Source organism: Thermobia domestica, chromosome 7, assembly GCF_964235325.1.
Source record: "Thermobia domestica chromosome 7, izTheDome1.hap1.1, whole genome shotgun sequence".
Classification (NCBI taxonomy): Eukaryota; Metazoa; Arthropoda; class Insecta; order Zygentoma; family Lepismatidae; genus Thermobia; species Thermobia domestica.
Window position 1 is genome coordinate 241,718,667 of NC_137460.1, and position 13,241 is coordinate 241,731,907.

General features: G+C 33.6%; 1 protein-coding gene across 3 annotated transcripts in view; it reads right to left on the reverse strand.

The window, feature by feature from the left end:
* Positions 1-13,241, reverse strand: part of LOC145690788 (uncharacterized) — a 192,823-nt gene that overhangs the window by 26,381 nt on the left and 153,201 nt on the right. For all 3 annotated transcript variants that reach the window (XM_081766061.1, XM_081766060.1, XM_081766059.1), the window contains 2 exons: positions 6,635-6,983; positions 494-582 (listed from right to left, as the gene is read on the reverse strand). In XM_081766061.1, the coding sequence (XP_081622187.1) occupies positions 494-582; positions 6,635-6,983 (438 nt within the window). The remainder of the gene's footprint in view (positions 1-493; positions 583-6,634; positions 6,984-13,241) is intronic.

Below are 13,241 nucleotides of genomic sequence, written 5' to 3' on the forward strand. Positions count from 1 at the left end.
ATAATAATAATAATAATAATAATAATAATAATAATAATAATAATAATAATAATAATAATAATAATAATAAAAAGTGACAGATAACGACAAACATCGACACCTGTCGATGGTTTTTCAGATATACTAGTCGCAGATCCACGACTACCAGTACATTGTCAATGCTTGCCCTTAAAGATCACACCTACCTCTCCTCAGTGAGAGGTAAAACCTGAAAATCTGAACATCGACAGCGAAGTTGATGATTTCTCAGGCATACTTCTCGTGGATCCTTTAATGCCTGTATATTGTCAACACTTACCTACTTATGTCATCTCATCCCCTCCTTTCTTTCTTGAACTCCTCTTCTTTTCTCTGACTGTAAAACCGAGATCCTAGTCATACAACATCCAGCTGGAAATGATTGTTCTATATCTATCTATATCTACGTGCCACGTTTATACTTCTTCACATTACGTAACTTATAATAAAGAAATTTTAAATACACATAACATACCTGTCGCGAAATATTGATCCAGGAGACATTTCAGCACTATTCTCCACCTGGCATGCTACTTCACAAGCACTGGCGTTTTCTGGGGTATCCTACAATGTTAAATAAATACATGTAACTTCCAATTATTATATAATTTATCTATTAAAATGGTACAATAGCAATTAAAAGCGCCTGAGCGTTATACATTCCAACACCACAATGTCGTATATTGGGGTTGTATATATCTCAGGCGTTTGTTCAATGGCCAAATAATAGTGAAAAAGGAAGGATAACCATTTCTCAAGTCTAAGATAAATCTTTATTTTTTGAGTGTTTTGCCCAATGAACACCTTATATAACTGACATTATAATTAATTGTATATGAAATGTATTTGCTTATTACATACTGCATGCAAGAAGAAAGAAAACACTGGTCATACATGAATTAGAAACTCCAACCGGAAGTAGGCTCAAATCTTGCAAACGGTGCGAGATATTGAGAAAAAATAATCGAGAAAATCTCCCCTTTGTGATACCCCTTGCCGATTTTTTTTTTAAAATCAAGACGTCTTTCACTTGTGTCTGTAAAGGGACATGTACATATGTTGTGAGGAATGAGAAGATTTATGCTCATATGTGAATGATGCGCTGTGTAGCGAGCGCAGGTTCAGCTGTTCATATATATATATATATATATATACAGAAAGTGTGTTATCAAAATAGTCGAAACACCTCCAATTTGAAACAGGTAAGATGTGAGCTGGTAAAACTGAACATGCGCAAGTAGCACCAGGCTGTTGTTGTTAGTGTGTTAAGTGATCGTCTGTAGTACATCAAATGGAATAGAACGGAGGCATATTCAAGAGGGCATATGGTGGTGATGCAAAATGAGAAATCTCTAAAGGGATTCAAAGATACCAAATTGTAGGTGCGCGGTTACTTGGCTCAAGTGTACAAAAAAGTTCATGTGTGACTTTGATCGAAATTCCTAGTTACGGAGATGGAGTCGATTAAAGTTAATTAGTTGAATTAGTTAATTAGTGAATAAAACAACCGACAAACTTCGAGTTTACTCTGGAGCTCTCTCTTACAACGAGATAGTATTACAATGACCCTTGCCACTTCGCAACCATATGTATAAATAACATATGAAAGACTGAGCTAATACCTTTAGAACAATGAACTTATTATTCTGTCAGTAAGAACGAAAGTACAATGCACATTCACTCGCAAATATTTCCAAACACATCCCTCACATGAGTTCTTGCATTGAATTTTGTCATTGCATGAGGTGTAAATTTTTGCGAATGGTAACACCACCTCATTTATCTCCTCGAGCAATTTGACCCATGTCGCAGGTTTACTGCGATTGTACACACTGCTTTTGTACACGCACTACAAGGAAGAATTCCAGAGTGTGAGAGCCGGTGACCTCTGAGACCAGTGGAAGTCTCTTCCCTTTCAATCCACTATTTGGAAAAACATTGTTCATAGAACTGGGCATCTCGTCCCAAATGCATCGGTGACTTGTCCTGCTGAAGCCATATTTATTTGCATACTGTTGGGGTTTGTAAGCTTTGGACATGGTATTAACTGAAAATAATCGAACGAAGTGTTAAGAGTTTAAATAACATGTGAATAACGTTACTATGTTATGTTGATTATGTGTATTAAGTTGTTGATAGTGAAACCATTGTTCATGTCAGGATTTGAGCCATTAGTGGCTAATGTGATTTAAGGGAATAACAGCCAAAAGTGGTTGAGGTTAAATTAAAATATTAATTGCTGTGTTAAATGTGGAAGTTGTAGAATATATTACCACAAATAAGATTGTAGAAGAGTATATGTATGTTACTGAATTAGTGATTGCGATAAGATACAGCTAGGTGCCAGAGGTATATGTGGATATTAAAGGTGGAGAGATAGAGAACTGAAGTTTTATATTCATTAGTAGTCGCTTGTAAAGTGAACTGGTTAATTAATAACAATCAGCATTTACAAACTCGTGGAATAAAGATTAAACAACTCAACACATATATCCAGAGGAACATTCTTCAACAATAGAGGTAATTGATAGCTTATAAAATCCCCGTACCGCCGTCAATATGCCTTCTAACACGTAAGGTCCATTGAACAATAACCTATAATAACGATCTATACATTAAACGAAAAGAGTACCTGAAAGTTGCTGACGATTATATTATATGGATATTCTTGTGCCCACATATGATTGTACCTCGCTTCTTTATTACACTTCTAGTGAAGTTTGTGTCGGCCGTGAACAAGATGTTTGAAAGGAGATCATGTTTAGGTGCAACAAAACTAAATACATACTTCCCAATCCCTATCTGAAATGTTAAAATTGTTGCCGCTTCTTCATTTTGCTGTATCACAACTATTGGCATTACCAAGTCAAATCGAGACGACTTCAGAGAGATTAATATTTTCGTTGATTTTACTCTGTCATTTCCTTGATAATATTCCCCATTACCAATATATATATATATATATACAGAATTCTGTATATTAGGTTGCTTGCATATTATGTACAATGATGTCCATATTTAAATTAAATTTCTAGTTTTACTTCTCACAACTATTTCCTTTAGGCTAAACAGGCTTCACACTGACAGCTTCCCTAACTGAGCAGGTAAATTTTCCCTCACCCGCAACATAGCGAATACTATCGTTTATGATGAGGTTTACAAGAAACCATTTTCTTTATTCACCTTCATCATCCTTTTTTTTTTTTTTTTTTTTTTTTTTATAATAAATACACCATACTGACTTTCTTACTGTAAATCAAACTTCTTGTATTTGAAATACAATGAAACACTTGCAGAAAACAATAATTATACACTAACGGTAATTATAACATCTTTGCATTCTGAATACACTTAAAAACATAAACACGTATCATAATTTGGTATATTTCTTTGATAACTTACAATCAACAAATCTGATTTCTTTTTCTGTAGCATTTGAGTTTTTAAATTTAATTTTCTTTTAAAGATTGAAAATTTTAACATCTTTCGGTACGTCTCAAGCTTCTTTATTCCTAAAGATAATTTCCTCTTTTCAGACTCTTTCTTATCATCTCTTTGAATGTGCCTTGATCTGTAGGAAGATAAAAAAAAGACCCGACTCTTCTGTTGAAATATAGCAATTTTCCTGACTCTTCTGTAAAATATAGCAATTTCCTTGGCTCTTCTGTGAAATATAGCAATTTACATGACTCTTCTGTGAAATAGAGCAATTTCCCAAACTTTTCTGTGAAATATAGTAATTTCTCTGTCACTTCTGTGAAATATAACATTTTTTCCTTACTTTCAAGGTCAATGTGAACCGTGCTGAAGGAGACGAATGATTACTGAATGTACGAAAAATAGTAGAAATAAGAATGTAAGAAGGGAGAAACTCGGGAAAACCCAGACACGGTGCTGTCCACCACAAACTCCTATGGTAAACGATTATTGTAATTTAGGATTGCCGGAACTCAATTGATAAATAAAATATCTCTTGTCACAGTAATACCTAGAAATAGAATAAAAAAGCTTAAGGATAACATGTTTCTTTTTAGCAACGTAACACTGCTATAAAAATAATTATGAATGGATTTGAAAAGATATTACTGGCGAAAGCGGAAGGAGGAGGAGTCAGAACCCATGACACGGCATTGGACGAACCTTCATGAAATACGACGTACCCTGAGGAAACCCAAAGAATTTTATTTTTTAATGGGATTTTCAAATACTTTTTGTTAGAGTTAGTAATGTATTGGGCATTCTACAAAAATTCTAAAGGAAGGAAATGTTGGAATCTATTCTAGAACGTTATCTTGCTTTCATAGACACTCTGCCTAATAACTACAATAGCTGTCATATTACTTTTTCGTGGCACTTGCTGTCATGCCTACTACAAAAAGTTATGAGAGTTAGTTAAAGAAGAAATAAGATTACGTTTATTTGAAAAATACTTAATGTTGACGATAAGTAACTACTGTAGAGAATAAGGGAAAAAACTAAAAAATTAAAATAAAAAAAAAATAGCGGTGTCTGTGTTGTATAATTAGAATATAATAGACAAGATAGTAGCAGTATGCATGGTGTTACAGGACATACTCTATGGATGCACAACAGGTTGTATCTTTTCAGGTTATCAGCTACTTTTTTAAAAGTTTTTCTGTTAAGTTTTATCAATAAAAACATCGTTCTTTTTCTTGTTTTTTTTAAATGTCTTTTTTTAATTCTGGCAACTATTATTTATTGAATCATGTTGCGGATAAGTGAAATAATCAACAGAATTTGAATCGAAGTTCTTGTTATTTACAAATTTTTCGTTTTCTTGTACCTTTACGAGCAAAATGGTGTGATTATTGCACATTGGATTACGTGTTTTTTTTTTTTTTTTTTTTTTTTTCTAAATAACTAGTAACTCGAGTTGATCTTTTGATCTTTCAATCTCCCGTTCGGCTCCCGTATCTCTGTCTCTTGTTACACAAGCAAGGGAAAGTACCACATTTTTTTGCTGAGCTGTTATTGCTGCTCGATTTCCGACATTGCCTGCTACAGTAGCAGTATATGAGAGGTCATTCAGTACCTATACCGTAGTACATTCGTGTAGACGAAATAGATTCACAAACGAAAGGGCTAAAAAGCTTGTTTACATCAACCACAACATTAAACTTGCATGTAAGAGTAAGACTGCCTTCGATATCTTTGAATCAACTTTTGGTTTCGAACATTCCGGAACATCTGCAACTGTCACCACATCGTGTCCAGCACATCAGGAACGTCTACAGCGAAAGAAATCGACTAGTGTTTTGAAACTGAAAGTGATACTATAGATACTTTTCCACTTACGCTACTTCGAGCGAAGTGTCTTCAGACGATTTTTAAAACAAAATTGATGAAAACAATGTAACAATTTTTTTGGACGATATTTGTATGTTTATAAAACCATAGGCCTTGTTAAAAGTAGCCACTTAAAAATATTTTATCTTTTTAACCTGATGAGTTATTTTAGTAGCAATTTCAAAATTAACAGATGCCATTTTTTGATAGTATTTACAGTTGTACAAAATTATATTTAATAGTCTCTTTGTTGTAAATAATATCTTCATAAGAAAAAAAATCTCCGTTTTACATCTTGTTCTTAGTTCCAATAGTGTTGCTGAGAAATACTGCATGTCATCCCATATTCATATCTTGTATGCACAGTACATATCATATATATCTAGTCAATAAATTATTTATGTGTTGAATTTAGAAATATACTATTAAGCAATTTAATATCATTAGAGTTTACCTTTAGACAAGTTATTTGCATTTTATACTGTACATGAGATTATTTTCGTACTTATTAAAGGCCTGCTTTCACGAAAAAAACAAATTTTCATTTATACTTTTATTTCTTGGTTGATAATGATGAAACACTGCTGCAACTCGGTAATAAGTAGCTATGCTGCTCATATATATATTGTACAATATTTGTACCGTATCAGTATCTAGCGTTTAATTTATGTTAATTTTATGGTAATTACATACATAAAAATACTTCTTAGTTATTTGTAATGTTTCTAACGTCTATTTAAATATTTGAAAAAATACAAAATTTAGAAAAAATGAGGCAATGTTTTTTTCTAAAAAACGTACGTTTCTGAAAAAATACGAAGTTTTTTTTACTTACAACACTACTATCAGCCTTCAGAGACGATTTATTAAACTAAACAATAAAATTGATTGTATTTTTAAAAAAATCAATTTCAAACGAGTGCTTCGAGAACGCTAGACCGAAATAATAATATTCTGTCCTCTTGTATACAGTTACAATAAATGACGAATACCAATACATAAATAAATAAATAAATAAATAAATAAATAAGTAAATAAATAAATAAATAAATAAATAAACTGGTAGTAATTTTAACCTTGTTTCACTATAAGAAGCATTACTTTACATTGAAATAAGTCCTTAAACTCAAAATGGCGACTATGATACAAATCTCAGAGCTAAGGCAACCACTGTTCCTTAGCAATTTCATTTCTGCTTTTAAAATAAAATGCAACTGCAAATTCTTCTTTGACCTGTATAGAAAAGAATTCGATGTTGATTATATGAATAATGAATTTTAAATTACAATATTTTGATGTTTCCACTTACCTGTTGAGAGCTCGCATCCTTTTTCGTTGAAAGCAATGTATTCTGTTCTGTGGCTTCATCTCGAGACACTTTGGCATCTCTACTTCGAAGACTAGAAGTTTGCGGGATAACATCAGGAATACTATTTAGTGTACTGGTACTTGCCTCGGTTATCTTTGGTAAATCAACTGTACTATTACTTCCATCAGGGTCTGTAGCTTTGACAACACTTGGACAAATCTCGTGTTGTTCATCTAAAGGCACTTCATTGCTATCTGCTTTGTCCGCGTCTTCAAACGATGTGTCTCTGTCTTCCGCGGAATCAGAAACGTAAATCTCTTCTCCAATGTCATATTCTGGCTCACTGAAACTAACATATACAAAGAAAAATATCAATACGATAAACTACTGTGGAAAAATATGATGCTGCAACATAAATGTCTCTAACAAGTAAAGTATTTGCTGAAAAGAGAGAAAAACCCCTAAAAGCCATCCAAGCCTATGATTCTATATTGAATGAATTATTTACAAAACTGCAAATGAGGCTTATAAACTGCACCCGTTCTCTCCGTTCACGTATTTTGTTCATATACCACACCCGTCTTCTCCGTTCACATATTTTATTTATATACCTCACCTGTCCTTTGCGTTTACATATTTTGTTTATACGCCACACCCATCCATTCCGTTCACATCTTGTTTATATACCACGCCCGTACTCTTTGTTTACATATTTTGTTTATATACCACACCTGTCCTCCGTTTACATATTGTTTATATACCACACTCATCCTCTTCGTTCACCTATTTTGTTTATAAACCACGCCCGCCCTTTCCGTTTACATATGTAGTTTATATACACCACACCCGCCCTCTCCATTCACATATGTTGCTTATATACCACACTCGCCCTCCCCGTTCACATGTCTTGTTTATATACCACGCCGCCACTTCCGTTCACTTTTTTTTGTATATACCACACCCGCCCTCTCCGTTCACATATACTGTTTATATATTACACCCCGCCCTCCCCGTTCAATACCTAGTTTATATTACTACAGTCGTCTTCTCCGTTCACATTGCTTGTTTATACATCGTGCCGTTCCCGTTTTGTTTATATACCACACCCCTCCTCTTCGTTCACATACTGTTTATATACCACACCCGTCCTTTTCGTTCACATATTTTGTTTATATACCACACCTGTCCTCTTCGTTCATGTTTTGTTTATATACCACATCCGTCTTTTCGTTCACGTATTTTTTTTTTATATACCACCTCATCCTCGATGGACAGATCGACTGTTTACCGGTATATGCCACTTTCGCCTCGAAAGGGTTAAAATTGTTTTCGCAAGTATTTGTCATTAACTGGCTATCAGTCGCCAGAACTAAAATATTTTCATGCACTACCGTTTCCCGCAACTATTTTTCTCCGTCTTCACGTGGGAATTGTAGATTTTAATACCACCTAATAACTGTGATTTTCGTTTCTTTCTCTTCCTTTCCACCCACAGTTTATCTCCCGCTCCTCAGAATGTAATTCTTTCTGTAGAAGAAGAAAAGAAAAACGGCGGTTCCAAGATGTGAATATATATATATATATATATATATATATATTTCGAAGTATAAAATATATATATACTTACTTTCCGCCGAGATTAAAGAAGCCTAGTTTGGTAAGTTCTGTTAACTCATTTTGTTGATATTTTTCACGGTAAGAGGATAAAAACAAATAAAGAGACTGTAACTCGGTAAGAATAGGATAAAGCAGAACCACAGCCAAAACATGAATCAGTATATAAATGTTTTTTTAAAACCATATTTTAGTGTTAATTTGTTCATTTAATCCTATATTTACCTACATTTCAAACTCATTTTTTGTAATCTCCTGTCTCTCCCGTATCCTTAGAAATACCAATAGCGCAAGTTACACGAATGATTTTTTTTTATTTTTTTATTTTTTTTATTTTTTTATTTTTTTAATTTCGAGGTGCTTATAGTCCCGTATGTGTGGCAATTTGAGGATAGCTTTCCAGAATAATAATAATAATAATAATAATAATAACTAGCAGCGTTCACCCCGCTTCGCTGCGGTCACCCCGGAACGCAATAAACTTTGTTACTTAGATAATTTTTACTTTTTCGCTTTCAAGTGATATGATAAAAACCATAGAAGATTGCATTAAATGTTAACATTATATCGCCTGTCATTTATGTTAACCCGCCCCGCTTCGCTGCGGTCACCCCGGAAGTTGTCGCTTTCAAGTGATATGATAAAAATCATAGTAGATTGCAGTAAATGTTAACATTATATCGCCTGTCATTTATGTTAACCCGCCGAGTGACACGGTCATGCGGGTTGCATATAAATACGTTTATTTTTACCTATGATGAACTAACAAAGGATTTGTACGTTATGGACACTTGAATGGTCAATTATCTCAAGACACTGGTAATTAAAAATTAAAGTGATATGATAAAAACCATCTAGGGTCCAAATCCTAATAACCCCCCAAAAATAAAAGAAATTGGTTCAGCCGTATTAGCGTGATGAGGTAACAAAGGATTTGTGCGTTCTCTTTTATATATATAGATAATAATAAACACTTACAGAATTCTGGTAAGTACCAGAAAAGAAGTTAAAATATGGAAGGCTACGCAAAAATAAAACAAGCGGTAAAGTGCGTATAAGAATGCTTCTCTATCTGAGTCAACAAATCAAACCCTCGTATTTACTAAATATGTCATAATCATTCACTTTCATCAATCATTCGTCTTCTTCAGGCTAAAAAGCATAATAGTGGGACGTAAAACTGGACATTTTTTCCAGTTTGAGAGCAACATTTTTGTACCTAGCACAGGAGTGCAATTCTTATTACAGAACCTGTTTTTTTCTTTACTGTTATTGGATCCCTTTGAGAATCACTTCCTCCTCTTTAGATTCCATGACTTCTATAAATGCACGATAAATACATTGTCGGTCTCTGCGCACATTCAAAATGTAACTTAAGCTCCTATGTGACTAACTGAAGTTTACACTTAACTTGTAAATGAAATTTCCATGAAACACTATGTAATGCATTTTCAATACAATTATTACTGACACCATTAATCCTTTTACCACAATATTTCTCTCATTAAACATTGTTATAGAAATACTATAAAGAAGTTGCTGGAATCAACAGCATCCACAACTTGCCCTATCTATTCTAAGGAATTACCAATTCTCTTTGATTCTTGAAAATCTTCCTATTTTTTTTTCATAACGAGTCAGTAAAATTTTTCTTTTTCGTGTTACATCGGCAAGAACAGTAGAACAAACTCGCACTTCTTCATTTAAATGGAAATATTTATAAAAGCCTAAAATTTCCCGTAATTTTGTTTTCTTTTTATTAAAACACTAGCTGAAATACCTGTTTTTCGCAGAGGGAAGATAAGGTTTATGCAATATATTACATTTAAAGGTAAACAAACTAGTAAAAGAAATATGGAAGAGGCACGCGCCTTCGACGTTATCCCTTTCAATATGAGTGAAATAATTAAACACAGATGATGTTGCTCCTGTCAGTTCCCGGACCGACTGCCATGTCGCTTCTTGCCTAAACTTGAGTTCAAATGTCATCAGGACTATGGATTCGACACTAATACCAATCTGTAATTTTGAACATACTTTTCACGCCCCCAGTCCTCATGACCACGGGGGCGAAAGTTGGCGAAAGTTGGAAGTGCCTGGAGTGTTACTATTCATCTCAGCAACCCCAGAAACTACGAATTTGACACTAACATCTGTCACTGGACGTGTTATTTTTCGGCCTTCTCCCCTCTCCATGACAATGGGCGCTGAAGTTGGATTTCAACAGCAACTATCTATCTCAGCGACCTCAAAAACTATTAACTTGACTCTAGAATTTTTATGATATTTTGTACATTACCTGTATACTTTGCTTAAGTACCACTAAAAATATTATAAGAAAATAGTAAATACAAATAATACTAAAATAAATAATAATAATAATGAATCTATCTATCTATCTATCTATTTATCTATATATATATATATATATATATAATGGTAAACAAAAATTGAAATATTGATGAAAATTTTAATTTAGAAAAACATTTCAATGTTTATTTAGTACCTACAGCAAGTTTAAGTAACTATTAAGAATAGATATATTTATTGAGTCGTCTCAAACTCAAAGACTAATTTTGCGAAAGCAACATTCTGTGTTTGATTTCAAAATGCGTTAATTGTGTAGATACGTTGACGACTCCGTAGTTAAATAACTGTTAGTGATATAACTAAAACTGCCCATCAACAAAATTAATTAATCTGTAATTTTATCCAGAACCAACTTGCTTCTGCTACACAAAAGCGTTACGTGTTACGAACATTTTATTATCATTTTCATGCTCAAGAGGGTTGATTTTGTTAAAATGAGCTACTTTTGTCTATGCAGCAGATAAATATAAAGTCTACTTGTTGACTAGCGTTATTATTCCTTCTCATCATTAGTTATCAATTCTCCTTTCTGTACTATCCACCTACCAAACTATCCTAATAGTTATATATATATATATATATATATATATATATATATATATATATATATATATATATATATATATATATATATATTCTTTTCATTAAGGTTTTTCCACTTTCGATTTGCAACTCTATCACGTGATCCTACACCTCATAACGTGTGAACCTGTGTCTGAGGACTGCTCTATAGGAACTTGCTCTTCTTGCCCTGGAACTGACGTCATCAAAACTCTGCTGGAAGACATCCTACAGGAAAACTTAATCGAAACTGTGACTTTCCGTCAATGGTTGTCTGTTGATAGATGTACATTACAAACTCTTCAGAAGCCATCATCAGAATTTATTGAGCTATTTTGTCAAAAATTAAATGATCTTTATTATGACTTCATAGGGAAGCAACAACGTTTATTTTTCAACCATGTTAAAGGAAATATTTCTGAAAGTGAATTTGCTGTTGTTTGTGACTTCGTCGAAAATTATGACTTTGTTGTACAAGATGAGACACAATCATTTCACTCGAATACCAACCAAGCTACAGTCCACCCCTTCGTAATTTATCACCGAAAATGTAACAAAAACGATCACTACAACGTGGTTATAGTATCTTACTGTTCTTAGCACAACACCGTGTTCTTAGCACAATCTTTTCAGAAGAAGTTTTTGGAATTCCTTCGAAACGAACATAGTACTGCCCCTGAGAAAATTTTATACTTTTCGGATGGTTCAGCTGCACAGTATATAAACTGTAAAAACTTTCTAAACTTATGCTTACACCAATAAGACTTAGGAATACAGGCTGAGTGGTACTTTTTTGCTACACCAATGGTAAATGGTCATGCGATGGTATAGGAGGCACTGTGAAGAGACTGGCAAAAAGTAAGCCTCGAGTGCCCATTCTCAGATCAAATTTTGGAACCATTACAACTTTATGATTGGGCAAAGAAGAGTATCTTAGGGATTGAGTTCATATTTGTTACTCACTCAGAATATGCTGCGACTGGTGAACTTCTTAAAAAAAAAGTTTCGAAAATATTCACGGAATTTCAGGGACACGAAGACTCCATGCCTTTGTATCCCGTGATAGAACGTATGTAGTCACAGACAAACGATATATCCTTTGTCTGTGTATGTAGTGATTAAGTTCTTCTTTTCTTCAACATCCAGCATACACCAGCTGGACATTACGGACCCTTCTATTAAGTGAAATTCATGGATATGTGACTACAGTTTACGAAGGAAATTGGTGGCTCGGACATGTCGTCACTTCTAGTCAAGAAGATGGCCAGGTGAAGGTAATATTTTGGCATCCTGCTGGAACATCACCTTCATTTCTTCATCCAAATAAGATGGACATATTGCGGGTTCAGTCACGAGGCATTCTATGCAAAGAGAGCCTAGTGACACCTACTGGTCGTGTTTACCGCATTCCTGAAGATGACGGCAAAACAACTACCAGAGCATTCCAGAAATACATCTCTTCAAAAGACTTTAGCTAAAGGTTAGTCTCTGCTTATAGATGTGCTTCAGTTAAGTACTTTGAATGATTGCCAAAAGTTACAGCGTAAGGAAAGTTCAGTGAATATTATGCAAACATGTAAGACATTTTTTTCTTTATTCACACAATTTCCTTCGAAGTTCGTTTCTCCGATCTCATAACGATCCTACAATAATTATATTTTGATTGTATCTTTATAAAGGCCTAACCTACATATAAGATTTTTTTTTTTTTTTTTTTTACAAATTTAAAATTGACCTTTTTTTAAGAAATTCGAGTTCGAATTTTCGAATTTTTTTTTTTTTTTAGTACACCACACTGATTTACATATCTAAAGAAAAGCTTAAAATAATGGCTTTGCAATGACGTAAGTCTCAGTTCGGTACGTTAATTAGGGGCCGATATATATCAAATTAAAAAAGGTAATATATGCAATTTTTGGATGAAAATTGGAAATTTCGAATCCTAAAATTTCGGAAACTAATAAACCTAGAAGGCTGAAATTTGGTATTTTTCAATCTTCCTGTGATATCTTTATGTGACGTAAAAATAATCAAAATCTGAAGGAGTCCGCACAAAACGGTG